The sequence below is a fragment of the Gouania willdenowi genome, chromosome 16 (genome assembly GCF_900634775.1).
Source record: "Gouania willdenowi chromosome 16, fGouWil2.1, whole genome shotgun sequence".
NCBI lineage: Eukaryota > Metazoa > Chordata > Actinopteri > Blenniiformes > Gobiesocidae > Gouania > Gouania willdenowi.
In genome coordinates this window covers 17,232,239-17,251,355 of record NC_041059.1, presented here as the reverse complement: position 1 = coordinate 17,251,355, position 19,117 = coordinate 17,232,239, and the positions used below count along the sequence as shown (strand labels likewise).

Below are 19,117 nucleotides of genomic sequence, written 5' to 3'. Positions count from 1 at the left end.
CTTTCAGCAGCACAGCTCTGACTAAGGAAAACAGACTGTGCATGTGTGCACATTACATCCAATAATCACACGCAGCTAAAGACGCTGTTGGTTTTTTTTAAAATTTTTTATAATTATTGTTTACATTTATCCAGATTGAATCTTTAATAAAGGAGTGTAAATGCTGTGTAAATTACCTGAAATATTTGCTTGAGGGAGAACAAAGCCCTGCGCAGCTCTCGACCAGTTGAGTTGTAGAGTTTTTCTGTAAAGACGGAGAAAACAAAGTAAATAACATGTTTTGCATAATCCAAAATGTTGTTTTCATACTGGAAATAAAATGTGACTCAACATGAGCACAGGCAAGTCGACAGTAGAGTCAATTTAGTGAACATCTGTAGACAGTTAGTGAATAGAGGATATTTCCTGCAAACAAATACTAATTTGTGTTTCAACCACAACACAGGGGCGAACGGATACCACTGATATTTTTCAAAACTGCTACAAAAAAAAAAAAAAAAAAACAATTCAGGGATTAATCAGTAATGGATCCTCCACACACCAGTAAAGGAAACACAGGACAGACGACACATGCCTTTACATTACTGATGTGTCACCCTGTGTGCAGGCTGCAGACTGCCAGGGAGTGGCAGTGCTGAGCTCAAACCAGGCTCTTCACTCTTTGCTGCTGTGCAACTCTTTCTCTCTCTGACTCAGCAAAACTTGCTGCTGCTGCTGCAGATACAGCAACCTACAGCAGAGCTGAGGATAATGCAGATCTATGCAGGGCTGGACCCACTCCATCTCACTGTCTCTATCTTATATCACCAGACTCATCTGGTCAAAATCTTTGCCAAAAGAGACATTTTTGTGAGCATTTTTTGTCAGCCAAGATGCAAGAGCTACAGATTAGAAAAAGTAAAAGAATAAAAACCAAAAATAAATCAATCTGTTTGTGTTTATTCATTCTAAACACATCTCACCTCATTACAGAGATTGACATGCAGCAAATTATTAGCTCAGGATATACAGTATGAAGGAGTGTCTTTGTCACTGTGACAATTTACTTCTTAGAAATGTTTAAATTATGAATACATTTGGTGGCTGTTTCTGCAACTCGTAAGCAAAACATATACCTGACATGTACTAAAGGCAACAGTATTGGCAGATGCATTTACCTTACCCTGTATGACTGTACTGTGGATAAAAAAAATATTCATTTTGAGCGTCTGACAAATAAAAAGATGTAACAAAATAAAAACCAAGCCGAGAAATCATTTTTCACGCAAGTTGTATCTTTAAACAATCTGTGAACTTTATTTGTTTTACATTGTTCATAATCTAAGGTACATGTGTCAAACTTAAGGCCCGGGGGCCAAAACTCATTTTCCAGCATAAAATCTGTGGCCCACTTGAGATTAAACTGCTCCGTATTTGGGCCCTGAACTAAATTTAGTTTGACACCCCTGATCTAAGGCATCTTTAATATCTGATATAATACATAAAACCATGTATCTCACAACCAGGATGTGTGACTTTGGTGGAGTTCGGTATGAGAGGAGCCGAAGGCTGAATGTTTGTGCATTCAGCGCCGTACAAAGCTCTGACGCCTGATAGCTGATATCAATGTTGGTCTTGTATGGAAGAGTCCCTGCAAATTACTGGCAACAACATCTACCAGAAATAAATCTCCACATCCAGATGTATTAGGGGTGGGAGCTGTGTAATGGTAATGATTTATGTTATTATTAAAAACAGGAAGGAAATGTCACCGGGCCTTTTCCGTTTGGGTCCCACAGCAGATAAAATTCCAGGTTGATTTAATGATTTAAACCAAGTAGGCATGACCTTTAAAAAATGTCTCTCTTTTCTCACATTTTGTTGTTACTTTTGGAAGAACATTACAAGTCAAGTGAGAAAATCCAGATTATTGATCTTTGAACACACAAGCACTTTAATCCATGGGGTAAAGACACTTGGGCATTGGGTGAAGCACCACAGGGCTTGGTGTATGGTGCGGTTATATTTTATATGTTTCTTTTCTTCTTTTTTTTTTTTTAAATGATCTAGATGCATCTCACAGAGACAGAGAAAGTTAAAAATCCAACACTTCTGAGGAATGATTGGCTTGTAGTGCAAAAGTGATGCACCAACAGCTGGGTTTGGGTGTGTGTGTGTGTGTGTGTGCGTGTGTGCAACAGCAGCATTTTTTTTTTCCATTCCCAGTTTAAATCGCTCCTTTTTCCAGAGTCTGCAGTGATATAAAAAAAAAAAAGAACTACTGAAAGTTATTTCTGCCCAATCCCAAATAAAGCTCATCTGCAGTAGAGGATGCTCACACCACTGCACCTCTAATGAGAAATAACTCTGTAGAGAGATTCCTACCATAGCATTTGTTACAGATGTCTACTCAACAGTATGGACCCTTTGCAATTCCCTGTTTAGGAAAAATCCTGGTACCCAAATGTTAACAAGATATGTCTGTGTACCACAACTCTAAACATGTTCTGGTGAAACATGAAAGCACCATCAAAATCAAACTTAATCGCTAGCTACATTTGCCATGAATGTGTTATTGGGCCAAACTAAACCTTACACTGGAATGACAAATTAAGATCTACTGGTTGGAGTACAGAAAAACAAAAGCACTCAAAAGCTCAGCTAAGGTTAAAAAGCAGAGGGAACAGAATGTATCAGCTGAGAAACTCCATTTCATACACAAGGCAATTCAATGTGCTTTACAAGATAAAAAAGTGCAACAAAACAAACATTAAAAAGTTTTTTTAAAAATCACATACAGTGGAGAAAAAGGAAAATCTTTTAACTTCAGCTTTGCTGGCAGTTTGTTCCACTTCTTTGCAGCATAACAACTAAAAGCAGCATCACCATGTTTACTGTGGGCTCCACTATCTGACCTGTGTCCATAGATCTGAGAGACCTGCTGGGTTCATACCTGACTAACATCTCACTGATGTATTCTGGACCAAACCCATTCACAGATTTATACACCAGCAGCAGAACATTAAAGTCTATTCTGAGGCTGACTGGGAGCCAGTGTAAAGACTTTAATACTAGACTAATGTGTTCTCACCTCATTGTTCTGGTTAAGACCAGAGCTGCAGCGTTCTGAACCAGCTGTAGCTGTTTGATGAAGACCATTACAATAGTCCAGTCTGCTGGTGATAAAAGCATGGACCAGTTTCTCCTGATCTGTCTGAGCCATTAAACCTTTCACTCTGGAGATGTTCTTTAGGTGGTAGAAGCTGTTTTTGTGATAGATTTGATGTGAACTGCTGAATTTCAGATCGGAGTCCATCAGAACACCAAGGTTTGACACTTGGTTTTTAGCTTTTAAAAATCGAGCCTCAAGGTACTCACAGACTGCAGTCCTCTGTTACCAAAGACAATCACCTCCATCTTGTTATGATTTAGATGAAGGAAGTTTTGACTCATCCAGCAGTTGACCTTTTCCAAACTGTTTCACAACACCTCTATGAGACCATAGTCACCTGTGGGACTACACTACAAATATATCCGACAAAGACACTATAATTTGACTTTTCCTTATTTTTATGTATTTTGGAGACGAGACCATGTAGAAAATCAAAGATCAATGTGACCATTTGATGCCTCACGCTATTTACATCTGCAGCCCTTTGGATTTACTAACAGGAAAATAGCTAATCATGCTGAAAATACTCCTTTGAGGTCTCCTCAAGATTTACCATCAAGAGCAGCTGTTTTCTGCTCTGAAATGGTAACACACTGTCAGCTATTTTCAGAAGAAAAAAATAGCTAAAGGGATGATCCATAATTGTAACAATCCAAAAAGTAATAGCAGTACTTCCATAATCATCAGGAATGTGCTCTACTATAAATTCTGATGAATTCAGACAGGGTCAGGGCTTTGAGGCACAAACCCGTATAAAGACAAACTGTCCTCTGCTGATTCAAACACCTTCTGATGGGTTGGGTCGGTGCCATTAGTGCATATTACCGTTCCAGATCCCAGCATTGTATGAATCATGTGTCATTTGTATTTATATGTCAGTCTTAACCTATAAATGGGTCCTGCCACTGAGTGCATGACACCATCCAAACTCAGAGAAAGTGTTATCTATTTCAGCGATTAGCCTTGCTCAAAGACCTTAGACACGCTCATACACATCTGTTCATTGCCTGAAATACCAAAAAGTGCTCTTAAATGAAAAATATGACTACTGCTGCTCATGCTTAGCACAGATGGAGTAGATGAACCACATCCAACATACAGGCAGGAAGCCCACAAATACCCCACTGGGCAGGACAACCATGAAAACAGAGGTGTAAATTAAACTGTGTGCGGATGAGTTCACATATGTGTATAAACCGCTCACTCTGCAGCATCAAAGCAGCTGCTTTCATGAGATGATTATTGTTTGTAACAAATATGCAAATAAATTACTACAAATAGTTACAACTTAAAACCATGTGTGAAATACGTTTTAAAAAAATCTGCCTTTAGCTGTAAAAGTTATCAATCTGTCATCATCCACTTAGCAACTAGATCTGTTTTTGGTCATTTGCTACTGTTATTGTGAGAGTAAAACTACAATATAGAAATGGTACATTTAAAAGGAGGTTGGTTATTTTTTCACACATTTTTGCCGAAGGCCAAAGCTTTTTTTTTATCATCGATTGACTTAAGTGATTCAAGGATTTTTAAATTGTCAACAAAAAAACATCCTCAAGTTCCCTGTTAAGCCTTTAAAACAAATAGAGTAGAATTTTTTTTTATTTTTATAAAAGAATAAAATAGAAAAACTAATAAAATGGAAAAACACCAGTAACATAAATAGAATATATACAAAATAATAATACAAATATACAAAATAATAATACAACAATATACAATATACAAAATACAAAACATTAAACCAACAGACAGACTAATTAACAAACCAACTGAACAACTGACTAAAAAACCAAACAAGCAAATTACCAATCACAAGAAGCTTTATTATCATTTCACAAACAGGTAAATTGAAGCTTTTCTCAGGGGCAACATACTTATAGTATATAATAGTAATACAAACTATAGACAAACAGCATTTACTAAAGAAAATGCAAGTGAGGATTTAAGATGAACCCCTCGGAGTCAGTATAACCCTTCTGAATGAGCATACCCGCTCTGGGTCAGTATTACCCCTCAGAGTAAGTATAACACTCTGTTTAACTCCTCAGAATCAATATTACACCTCAGAGTCAGTATAACCCTAATTAGCCAATTACTCTGTAATCATGAAACTTTCAGAAATGCCAGGACAGCAGAATAATAATAATAATAATAATAATAATAATAATAATAATAATAACTGAATTACACCTAATAAATAAGCATCACCTTTTTGCAGAAATGTAAAATGCAACTGGTGTGAATGTGAGACGTAAACTGACCTACATGGTGGACAAAAGCAGCCGTGTTTGTGAGCCAGATTTAAGCATCTGAGGAGGGAAAGGATTGTCAGATTAAAGAGTGGAGTAGCAGATTAGGCATGTGTCTCTGTTGTGGTTAAACCTCATTTGTCTGCCTCAATCAGCTCCCTGAACAGTGAACAGAGCTTCTATGGCGCTGTGTTCACGAAGGATTGCTAATCAATACTGTAGAGTGAAAACTATGTGGTTTGAAAACAACCTGAATATAATCGGCCAATCAGATGAGATTCATAATTATGCAACAGCAAGAGATTTATAAGCAAGATTAAGGAACATCTTGAGCTGCAAAGTCTTGGTCCAGGTTCTGGTCAAAGCAGGCATTCAGTCACATGCCAGTGGCCTGCCTCTATCCAAATTAAGCTCTGCGCCTCCACCACCAGGATCATTTTCTTCTGATCAGTGCAGGCCACAGAGTCTTTCGGAGGTAAAAGGCAAACTGTAACCATCTGAGAGCAGAGTCGCCACATCACTGCCTGACCAGCGTAAGGATACATCAGATTTTTTCCTCCTTTGTTCTCGTCTTCCTGTGTTTTCATGAGAAAGCCCTGGGTTTAGAGAAAGAGCAATGACCCTTTGCAGTCACCAAACTAAACAGAACAACAACGTCAACACTGACTTTTTCCTCCTCTCCTTTCTCACTCTGTAAAGGGAACAGTGTGCTCCGAAATTTATGAAGAGAAAGCACAAGTAATTAAGGTGGAAGACCTCCCAACACGTGTAATGGGTTGCAACATACGACTCTGTGGACTGAAGTTACTTCTCCTTTCATCCATTTCTGTCTGAACAAAAACAGGAGGTAAATGATGGGTCAATAAAAGCAGCTTGCAGCTGTACATGGGAATCATTAAGTGGGAATGCAGGTAAGAATAAGATTGGGTCCAACATATTTGAACTGGGAGAGCCACTGAACAGTGAATCATGATGATGTGATAAAAAAATTGCATTGACAAACATGCACTGTGCAGATGTAGGTATGTGCCACCACGCACAACGAAGGCTTACAAACAACACAGAAGAATGAAGAAAATTAATTTTTTCCTGTTGCCTGGAGTTGAACGCTGGGATAGAAGACATGTGGAGATGATGGTTTAGATTAGTCGAGGCCACACAGACTGAAAAAACCTGTGTCATTGGCAGACAGCCTCACAGGAAGCCCAGCGTAGACCCATGGGGCGTGAAAGTCTCTTAGAAGGCAAACAGTTTAGGCATAGAACAGGAACCAAATCATCAACACTGCCAATAAATATGGGATTGATCTACTGAGAACAGAAGGATGATTAAAACCAAAAGGTAAATACTACAGCTAATACAGTTAATTGCAACATAATAAGTTTTCCTCCAAAGATATCTTTAACAAATCAAACTCTGTCTAAAGTCAAGACACATGTTCTGTCAAAAGCACTAAATCCAGCGTCACGAACATGGAGGTTAACCATGTTAATTCATTCTGATTTGATTTTCCTCACAGAGGCCAAATCTGGACTTTCTCCACAAACACACGCAAAGGCCAATGTTTCTGCAGCCTCGTGGAAGTGGTAAGGGGATAAGGTGTCTGAGGTAAGACACTTAATACAGAGAAAGTATCTGATACCACTGCATACCAAAGCCAACTTCCAATAAACATAAATCCTTAACTCAACAGGACTCATCAATAACCAACGGGCATTTTGAAAGTGGCCTGTTTTTTTTTGTTTTTTTTTTTATTGTCTGTTTATTTTTAATACAACACAAACATCATTGCTTAATTTTTTCATTAGTGTATAAACAGGTTTCGTTAAACATCCAATTTTTTTTTTTTTTTTTTTTTTTATTAAAACAAGAGCAATAACTGAAAAATTGAAAATATATACTGTATATGCTAAGCTCGTTTTATTTTGCAACACTCTACAAATACTCTAACTGTAAGTAATAGGCGAAGCCGAAAAGTTACACAAGTTGCCAATCGGAGCACTATCACCAGCTTTTAAATTTTTTTCTACAGCAGACATAGGCAACTGGCAGCCCGAGGGCCTTCTAATTTTGTGTGGCCCCCCAAAACAAAATTGTAATTCATGAATTTGGAAGTTATACGAAGCCAAACATAACAAACAAAACTCCAGAAACACCAATAACGACAACAAAATGCACAAAATGTCCACAAATGTACACAAAATGACCACAGCAACACAATAAATATAACAAAAACACACATAATGATTCGAGAAACACACATAAATGCAACAAATATTCACCATATTGACAAAAAAAATTGGACAAAATGAATTCCAAAATACACAAAGGGCCAATGCTACGAAGCTAGATAATTAAATCCTGACTTAAGCGTGTTGATTTCAGTCTGGTTCACTGGCGTCCTCTAGTGGCGGAGGTGGATATTACAGTGTGAGACCAATCACACACAGAGGAACTGTAGAACGTCACAATTGAGGAATAATTCTTTAAAAACATGAAGAATTAAAATTAATAATTCAGACCAAAAACAACATTGTTGCTGTAGTAAAAGCAGAAAGTAACTAAGGCAGAAATGGATGATTTGTTATGATATGTTAATACTTAAATTAGTGAGATTATAAATGGAGAATAAACAGACACTCTGATCAGCTTCACTTTCTTTTACCTTGTCTGTGTCTCTGATGCTGCATTCATGCAGATCAGCCTACATCATAAGGTGGAATATATTTATATTTCAGATAAGCGCCCGATGCACACAGGCTTTATCAGCTGACTTATTTTACTTATTATATTTTATCAGTCCATCAAATAAAAATGTCTATGTTTCCTAAAGGATGTCATTGGTAAATAAAATGATTGCATCCATGTGTAAATATTCTCTCTCTCAGATCAGATCCACACAGTGACGTGTTCACAGATCACCTTTTATTGGACAGCTTGCTTTCTAAGAGATCTGATTGGTCAGAAGGCGGGACTTTAGCACTCGCTAAGATCCTAGCCGGAACAAAGCCTGCTCCCGACCAGGTTAGTCGTTCAGCCTAAGTTACCATGGTGGTTTAGCTCCGTAAGATGTTAGCCAGCTTCGTAGTCCAGTACACACTGATTAAATCTCTGAAGTTAGCGCCATAAGAGGTAATCTCGTACACAAGTGCACAAAAACAACTTCAAAGACACACAGAGTGCAAATGAAATTGCACGAAATTACAGAAAAATGCACAAAAAGAAAACAATAACACAAAAAAATATAACAAAAACACACGACTCGAAAAACACACAAAAAGGCAACAAAAATTCAAAATTAATTAAAAAATTAATGATTGGTGGGTTTGTGAAAAGCTGCTTTTCTTTCGAGGTTACTTCTTTTGTTGCCTTATCATTGAACCCTTTACTCTTTGCTGATACATTCTGCATTTATGTCTTAAATTATTTTGGCTCAGCTGGACATTAGTCTAAAGACATCTTTTGGTTTAGTAACGTTGACTGCCAAAGACATCTAAAAACGTTAATTGTGTTTTCGGCTGGGGTTGCTAGGAGACAGTGTGACTCCGATGAATTTCTAACTTGTACCATGATGTAGTTAACAACTGGTGACATGTAGGTGGCAGCAGTGCACCTTTGGATGAGAGATCACCCGTGATGGTCAGAGCTCAGAGGAAGAGGAAAGGAGTTTGCAAGACAGAAAATGACGCTGTCGTGATGATGTGAGGGAAAATGATCAATAAACGGGGCAAGCGGTGACACTCATGTCTGGGATGAGGTCGAAGTTGTGTGTGGGGAGACTGACGGGGGGAGAGACTTGGAGGACAGCCAAAATACAGTAAGCAAACCATTCAACTCTGATCTAGATAGTATAATAATAATAATTTTGCCGTCAAAAGCCTGGTCTCAGTGTTGTTTTTGTAGTTTTATAGTAGGAAACTAATGTTGAGGTGTCACTAAGGCAAAAAAAAAAAAAATGCTTCAAAGAATAAATTTTTTCAGAAAAAGGCGTTTTTCTCAGCTTTTTGTCACAAACTGGCAATTTGTGTAAAACTACCCTCTATTCAACTGCTGAAGAACGAAACAAGCCAGAAACAAAATTATTTTTTCTGATGAAACTAGATTTCAGATTGTCATTGTACAAAATATTCTGTGGGTCTTAAAAATTGGTGAAAATCATCTAAAACACCTGGCAATATGGGGTTGGCTGCTCTAAAAAGGGCTGGCAGTGAATGAGTTAATGGTTGACCTTTGTTGACTTTCAACCAATATTCCACCATGATACCATACAGTGTTTTACTGAATTCTGTATTAGATTAATTTGTTGATTTGTCTGATTTTGTTATAAACTAATTTCAAATGTGTGTAGATCACTAAAATAATTTAATTAGTAAGTAAGTAAGTAAGTAATATTTATTCATATAGCACCTTTTACAGACAGAAGTCACAAAGTGCTTCACAATACATACAGTGCATACAATACAATACAAATTGCAGTTACAGTCACAAGAATATGATGGTCATAAAACAACCCTTTAGTGTTTAGTGTGTCTTTAATGTTTAAGATCTATCGTTTGGCAACAGTTTATACCACACGGGGTAAAAATATGGGTATTTGTCCGAGCATGAATAGGTGGTGGTGTAACAACAATGCACCGTCTCTTCCGTCTTGTAAATAAGATTGCTGAAAATAGGTGCAGCAAATGTTTTTGAAAAATAAAAGAGAGATAATGCCAACAAACAAACAAAAACATACCAGCAGGCCCTTACATAGGCGTACATCTATGTTTGGGAACACCTGCTGTAGAACGCTTAAGGAGCACGACAGGCCAACAACCTCCTGGTGAATCTCTTATCACACTCTGCTGCCTTCATGATGGTATGTGATGATGTCTGAGAAAGACAGAAAAGGAAAGCAAAAATGGAATCTGCAGAATCCCAGACCAGAGGAGAGACATGACAGCGATGCCAATGTGAGGACAGACAGATCTTTCATTAGTGGCTGCCTCTTTGATGAGTCATTCCTCAGCTACCAGGTGGGGCGACCCCCATCCTGTTTAAAACCACCTTACAGTTCACCCTTTCGCCTCCTCTGCAGGGAATCCCGGCACCCACAATCACTGACACAGATATCTAGTGGAGCGGTGAGCCGAGTAAAAGTAAAACCTCCACTCTGAGGGCTGGACATAAGCAGACAAGGCCTTCTGCAAAGCTGGATGATGACACCATCATATTCAAGTGTGTGGATGGAGACATCATTTCATTGAGAAAAGTGATCTAAATGTATCTAGTTATATCAGAAATACACATACACAATAACTCCAATAACTCAGATTCTGACGCTGTCAAAAACAAAATTTACTTTTTAAAGGTCACATATAATGCTATTTTTCACCCATGTTCTGAGAACCCCAAAAACATAGTATTTGAGGTTTATTTTCCCAAACTCGCCTGTTTTTCAGAGTTTTAGCCTCTGAAAAGTGACTTTCTAAGCAACTCTACACAAACAGGCTGATTTGCGGCCTACTTATGCATATTCATGAGTGGGCGTGTCTATAGACGGGACACCGACTTCCTCCTCCCCGCACAGTGACGTAGGGTCAGAGGACGGCCCGCCCTCCTCCCACCCACTCCGTAGCTGAGCTCATGCAGCTTTATAAACATGAGACAGAGCGTGGGGGTGGGGCGTTCGCCGGTACATACATAGACCGTAGAAAATACATACATAGCACTGCGCGAAGGACGCTGAAATGCTCACCTTTGTGGGCGTGTCTGTTTATATGTCAATCACGGCAGAGAGCTTCCTGGAGGCGTGGCTTCTCCAGCTCAGTGCCGTGTCAAATTCGTCATCAAAGTGGGAACGCGTCATCAAATTGGAGCGAGGTGTTTGGGCTCACCCAGTAGTAAGAAAGGAGCAAATCACCCTCTGACTAACGATTGAGGGAATTAATGAAAAAAAATAGCACTTTATGATGTTTAAAGCACAGAAAGTCGATTTAGCTTAACATGGGCCCTTTAAAGGTTACTACCTTGCAAATTTTAATTGCAAGCTCTATCTAAAGATATAAATTAAGTTTAGTGAGGTAACTTGCTTTAAAAATCTATGTAGAGCAGCCAGGAGTAGAAAAAACCTGGTCGTCGGGAGAGAAGGTTGTGGCCATTTTGCTCACCTCAGTTGCTGGTAATGAGGTCGGTTAGTAAAATTTTCTCCTTTAAATCACTTTAACGTCCTCCCTAAACAACGCAGCTGACTTCAGTCTGTGGCTGCTCCGATGCGCAATAACAGCTCGAAATAACAGCTTTATACGCATCCAAAAAAGCTCCAACACACATCATTGTGTTGTTTGTAGTAATTAATTAAATAATATTAAAGCAAATGTAGAGAAAAGCATCACAAAAATCTAATGTAAGAGGAAAATCGGAGAAATCAAGTGGGACCTAATGTAAACACTGCACGACTCGCATCAGGCTAGACATGGCTGCTCCCCATGAATTGTGCATGAAAAATATAAAGTCTTTCAAAACAGTACTTCAGAATGCTTTTTTTTTTTTTTTTTAAATAAATATGCACCTATTTTGTATATTTGTAATACATTAAACACATTTTATGTTACAGAAATGTACCACTTAAAAATATAATGAAAAAGATTGCTTGCTGTGTATAAACTGAGTAAGAGAATTTATCTTATCGTCTGCTGAACGCAGTAGAATAAAGACACATGCACTAAAAGACTAAAAGTGGCTATATATCATACTATATTATAAAATACCAATGATCATGTTAACACCTCTCATAGCTGGTAGAAACACAGAGCTCTGAATGTTATCAATGTCTCCTCTAAGCCCTTATTATTCTGCTCATGCATTATCTTTGATCTAGATCTACAATCAAACAGGCATTAAGGTAAAACCTCGAGACGAGCCTGTACATGTGCTTTTTTTTAAAGTCTGCTAAAATCATTCTGGTCTTTTTCGCAAATAGTAAATCAATCACCGCTATAGCCATTAAGGATGTGAGATTAGCACGGTCCTTTAGCTAAATACTTCACACCATGTTGGCAAACATAAAATGGGGCACAGCTGATACTCTGCAGGGATCCTAAATAGCTGTCATAAGTATGTGGGCCAAGCCAGAGTGCCCACTATACACACAGCTATCCTGGGCTAGCTCTAATCTGAAAACTGTCTGTTGACAGGTGTCGGCGAGTCTTTAATATCAATTACATAGAAGCAAGACGATACGTCAAAAACAAAGTTTTTTATTGTAAAGATGCTCTAACTGTTTTAAGGTTCCAGTTTAGAACAAAGCTTTATTTGGTGATAATCCAGGTCAATGGTCAGGTTTATCAGTGTGTCTCTCAACTGGTGTAAGTTCGTTTAACCTGTGATAAAGAGTAATTAAACCCTGAGGTTTTGGATGACGTGCGTCAAGGCTGGAAATTCAAAAAATGCTTTGATTATGGGCGGGGTTCCTGGAGCACAGCCTAAGCAGTGTTTCTCAAATGGGGGTACGTGATGGCACTACAGGGGGTACTTAAGAGAGTGAGAGAGTGGAGAAAAAAAAGGGGATTCATCATGTTTATTTTTAGTTAAAATAATATAAATAATATAAAATAATAATGGGACATGAAGTGAAAACACAAGTATCAATCTCAGTCACACCAGGTGGGATGGGATGATTGGAAATGATAAAAACTATAGAAATAAATCTATTCAGGAGGTACTAAATACTTTTTCATTCCACTTATTCACTAAGGGCTCTATTATCCCATGTGCGTAAGTCAAAAAGACGCGTAGCGATGCTGTTTTTGGCTCTGTGTGATTCTCCTCCTGTACTTAAGTCAGTCACTGCACACCTCCATCCCAGTTACGACCCTGAATTGAGCGGCCCTAAAATGTGGGCATTCCCATTCAAATCTGTCCTTGCACATATTCTCCCGTCTGCTTAAGTTCTTTTCCTCTTACGCGCTTCTGAACCTGGAATAAGTGCAGCGCCCCAATAAAGTGAAACATTATATTGCACTAGAAATATGGCCTTAGTTACAATTTAAGCCACACAGACTCTAATCTATCCAAAGTGACACTGTCACGCAGTCACAGGGGTGGGGGGAGTCACACAAGCGAGCCAAAGAATTGACCATGAGCATTTCTAATATGTTCACATTTACTAGTTCTAGATGTGACAAAATGTGTTACATTTAATTATATGTCACCTGTGTCGTCCACTCTTTTTTCAGGGAGGAAGTGAGAGCAGCGTTGCGGAGACGATCAGCTGTGCCGAATGTGCACGGCAGCGGCTGCAGCATGTTACAAAGGAACTCTGACAGATGTCAGACTTAATGTAAAGGGTTCACATTTGTGTCGAATAGCAGTATCATCAGAGTGGGAAATGTTTTCCTTCTCTGTGTTTTACAACTTGGTTTCTCAGTCCAGAAATTGCAGGTTCATCCAAAATTCTGGTGTGTCAGCCTGTCAGAGAAGTGTTTACCTGTTGTGAAACGCACTAAAAGAGATCATTTCCCACAGCTGAGAGAAAATGATTTCATACTAAATTAATAATAGTCAATGAAGATGTTTAGTTTAGATTTTGATCAAAGGTAAAATCCACATGACTGACTTGTTTTCCACCCTCTTGTTTTCAAACTCTGTTTTAAGCAAGGCCAAATGACTAATGTGTTATGGATTATATCAGAAATGTGCTATTATTGGCACACAGATTTGAAATGCTTGATTGGCAGAGTAAGTACAGTAACTGAATGCCTGCTGATGTAATGAGAATGAACGCTAGATGCAATTTAATTACTTCCTTATCTTCACATGTAGTCTTTGAGTAAATATGTTTTCATTGGCTTTTTTGCACTTTTGCAAAATGTACTGTTACATAGCAACTAAGAACAATATGACAGTTGGATGAGCTTTTCTTAATCAACACCTCAATGGAGCGATACTATCTAATGCTTAAAGCTGATATCTGGAGCTTCTGAGAAATCTATGTTTATGTATAATTCTTTTAAAATGCAAAAAAAAACCTAACTAGTCTTTTACTATGGTCTACTGCTGGTGGTTATTCATATACATTATTGTATATACAGTAAGTCCCTCCTTCATCCTATAGACCCCTATACAAATGGAAACGATCGCCGACTGCCAATAGGCTTCGACTTCCTGTTTTTGAGACTGTCAACCCAAGTGAATGCGGAACTGTGCATGGAAACAAGGCCTAGGGCCCTATAAAATCTGCGTTAACGGAATTGCGGACAGAATCACGGAATTGACCAATGAAAACGGTTAAACACGGAAATGGACCAAATCGGAATGAAACGCCGTCACCGTGAGGCAAAAAAAGTTTCTTTTTTATGAGGAAATGTTTCCGGGGACCACTTATTAGTAGCACTGCCCTCCCTCCTCCTGTTCTGGCTGCATTAAACTCATCTTAAACCACCACAAACACCCTCTAAAAAGCAACGCAAATCATCACTGACTTTTAACTACGGAGCCTCCAGTGCCCGTTTAACTTTGCTGTGCCTGTGAAGCTCCGCCCGTTTTTCGTGTAGCGCAGCGGTGATCAGCTTTAATCATCTTCACCTGCTCAGTGTTTGAACTGTTGTGCCTGGCTAACTAAGAATAACTCAGTCCGTGTTGTCTTTTAGTTCTTTTAATTCCGAGCCTCGTTCACACGTTCACAGTCAGCAAGCTACCTCAAGTACAACCATTTCAATGGGAACTTCTGGTTTACAAAATAAAAGTCCGTTGGAAGCAACATCATTAGAATGTTACATTCTAACAACATCTCATCAGAGCTACAGAAGATAGAACAAATTAAATTAGATTAATTTAAACTAAGTTGATCAAAACTTAATCAATAAACCTGCTCAGATTCAGTAAACCACTGATCTCTGAGAGGAAATTGGGTGACATTAATGCATCTGGAAATGACATATAATTAAAAAGGAGCAGTCAGAATAATTCATGTCACTACAACTTACATCTACCTTTTAATTGTATCTTACTTTATTTTTGACAGACATTTTTTGTTTAATTATGAGGTTTTTTTATTAATTACAAAAAAAGTTACCTCACAGGAGCTAAAAATGAATACATTCTTTAAAAAAATGATAAATATTTCTAAAAAACACCGAATTTAAAAAATGTAAGTGGAAAAAACAGAATTTGGGAAAAAATAAAACGAAATTTATAAAAAAATAAAACTGATTTTTTTTTGCTGCCACAACAGCAAACAGGTAAATATGATTTTGGCTCTTACCTGACCCATAGACCTATATCAATGTGACCCAATGTGATTTTGTTATGTTCCGCAATACACATGCAGAAAAGTAGAGGCGTGGCTTCTGGTAAATTGGGAGAGGCAGTGGGAGGAAGTGAGGCTGTTTTGAGATATTTCTCAGAAACTCTGGATAGCAGCTTTAAGGGATGATGGAATATTGAGCAATGTTTTATCACCTTGTTGCACAAGGTGACATGTCATTTTTTCACCCCTGGCGTGTTTGAAAGTGGATAAATACTTTATAAATCTGGTAAAACAGCGTGGTGAATAGCTGTACCACATCGAGCTAGTCACTGCAGCTGAAATCCATCAAGCTGACCCAACCACACATCCAGCGCACATTAATCCACATTATGATGAAACAAGATACACAATGACTCCACAAATCTGAAATACAAATGTTAAAAAAAAAATCTCACAGATAGAAATGAAGGCTGGACATGATCTCAGATTACCTGGCAAAAATCAACAAGAGATGATTCATTACGTTGTGGAGGGCTCATTGTCTGCATTTCTCAGCAATGTGCTGGGCCTCTTCCCCATCATTCATCTGTCACAGGAGATTGGTACCTACTGCTTCCTACAAAAAAAACTTAATCTGCTGTGTGAGAAAAATATAGCATTTCTGACTTGCCTTATGCTAAAATCATTAGATAGAGTTTTAGTAATATGTCTTCAAATGTTTTTGTTTTTTTGTTTTTGTGTTTTTTTTAAGAAGTTACAGCAATCCCATCATTTAATTCTGCACTAAAAACAAGAAATGAAGTTCTGCTTTGCTGGAAGTGAGTTGGCCAATATAGACAGCATCTGCAGCCACTTCAAAAACACACATACCTGACTTTCAGAAAACATGCCCAAGCAGCATAAATGACACTCGGGAAATATGTTTTAAAAACCACCATAATCAGTCATGCATTTCCAGAGCACTTGCAAGGTGGGAGATGATTGGCTGGCACACGAACAGCAGCCTCAACTTCTGATAGGACAAAAAAAAGGTGTTCTGACTCAGAGCACCACAGAGGATCTGCTGCCTTTTGGCAAGAAAGAATGTGAATATGTTCTTTTACCTTATTTAGCCAAAGCCAGCCATCATGTAACAGAGCGTGCATAGGGGGAGAAAAATATAGAAGAAATGCCTCTAAGATTATGATCCGAAGCCATAAAAAACAATGTCAACAATGCATACCTTGAGATAATGTAAAGATAATTGTGGTATCAGAATAACAGAATCTGTGCAAAGCCCATTGCTCACTTTAGTCAGAGAGGAACCACATGCCAGGGGATTCTAAAGTGTTTCTGAACCATTCATTTTGTACTCAAAGCGTTGGGTGGATGGATGGGAAGCGCTGATTTTTGATTAAAAGGGAAAGTTTTTCAAAGTTCAATACCAGATTGAGACAGTTTGTCAAGTTCATGAATCTCAACGTGGTTTTGCTCAAATGTGTTCTTTTAACTATGTTTTCCTATATTCCATCACCTATAATTGAACTTGGTAGATATTTGCACTCCAAAGTATCTCCATGTGATGAATGGGTGATAGTGTGTCTCCAGAATGACAGAGATAAGAGATTCCTGGCAGTCTTTGAGAGTATAACATCCACCGCTCCAACTGGGAACTTAACATTTTACAGCGCATAAAACTATAAACAAAATTGTACTGAGAATAAAAAAGTAATTGGTAATGAAATTACATATCGTCAATGAGAAGTTGTAATGTTAGAGCTAACAGGTTTAACTATGCTAATCAGAATGGAGGTTTTGTAATAAATCCTGAATGTAAAAAGACAGAACAAGACCTTGCTCTATGCACAAAAGAGGGTAAGAATTATGCATGGCTGAATCAAATATATGACACGGCAGATAACAAGAGAAAATATCCAGCATAGTTCACATTACTCTGACGACATTAAAGGGTTTTGGAATCTTATTCGTCTGTGCTCTGTTATCAGCCACCTAGACCTCTGTAGAAGGAATACTTAAATCTTTGTTAATGTCTAAGACTAGAAGTCAAACCATCTATGTATTTGTACTGTAATTAGAGGTTTTGCTTTGAATCCTCTGACTATGGATAATAGGTTAATAACGATTCTATTATTATTCTATTCTTCAATTTCCAAAGATGGATTACTTGCATTTTTTTAAATAAATAATCCTTATTTGGATGTATCAATTACACTATACAATACTGAAGGTGCTGTGAGGTGTTACTCAACAGAGAAGTCAAATAATTCAGCAGCTGACTGATGTTAAAAAGAAGATCAATAATCAGTAATAATCAAAAATTGAATTGATAATCATTAATAATCAAAAATCGATTTGTAATTAAATCAAGACCTCAATAATTGGAATCAAATTGGGAAATTGGTTCGGTTAACCACCCCAGTTAGTCATAAGTTTTATTAAATAAAAAATTCTACCTTTGTTTTGTTTATCTAATGATACAAATGAATGTTTTTAATTCAAACTAATTATAATGTTCTTTTAAATGGGTCATATCTGCTTTTAAATGCCTTTCTTATGCAATGCTAGCCACAAATACTTTAGTAGTATAATAGTTTATATGACGCTGTGGATGAGCTGCCGGGTATAATTTAAATGGACTTGATTTTATATAGCACTTTATAACCACACTGTAACAGTCTCAAAGCGCTTTACATATCAACTCATTCACCCAATCACTCTCACATTCACACACCAGTGGGACAGGACTGCCATGCAAGGCGACCACTGGGAGCAACTTAGGGTTCAGTGTCTTGCTCAAGGACACTTCGACACATAGTCAGGTACTGGGATCGAACCCCCAACCTCTCGATCAGAAGACGACCCACTACCACCTGAGTCACGGTCGCCACGGTAATTTAATGGCGTTTACTTTGACCCCACGACTTTTTAAGCAGCAGCACAAATGCTGGCTTTTAAATCTCAGAACAAACGTTTTCTGTTTTTTTTTTTCGACACTGATCCATCCATAAAATTGGCCACATTTCAGAGCCAAATCCTGAAGGTTTCCCTTGACTTCACTTGACCTATATCTGCAAATGTATGCCTGCTTCATCCTTCCAGATCCATAACAAGGTGGACAAGACATGCAGCTCTGCAGCTTTAAGGGGGGTTCTAAGGGGGTACAAGTCCTGTACCATCGCACAGTAACAAGTTCAGACACCTTAACCTAACACTCAGGTACCAGATCCAGACTGTTTGATGTTTTTGCATTAAGCAACTCCATACCAGTGGTCCCCCCCACCCCCTGCTTTGTATAACACTCCTCCACCTTCCACCCTGCCTGACCCTGTGCCAGTTCCACCAAAATCTTTGTTCCCAGCACAGCTGGTAGTGGTTAGGCTGGACCGCAGAGGAAAGTCACCAGAGCTGCTGCAGAAAAACAAGAGAATTTACCAGAGAGGGTGCTCCTATTAACACATGTATGATTTAAACTGAGATAAATGTAAG

At 38.2% G+C, this 19,117-nt stretch overlaps 1 protein-coding gene across 4 annotated transcripts in view; it reads right to left on the bottom strand.

Annotated features, from left to right (window-relative positions):
- Window positions 1-19,117, bottom strand: part of fhod3b (formin homology 2 domain containing 3b) — a 104,213-nt gene that overhangs the window by 48,184 nt on the left and 36,912 nt on the right. For all 4 annotated transcript variants that reach the window (XM_028470821.1, XM_028470822.1, XM_028470823.1 and 1 more), the window contains exon 4: window positions 177-244. In XM_028470821.1, the coding sequence (XP_028326622.1) occupies window positions 177-244 (68 nt within the window). The remainder of the gene's footprint in view (window positions 1-176; window positions 245-19,117) is intronic.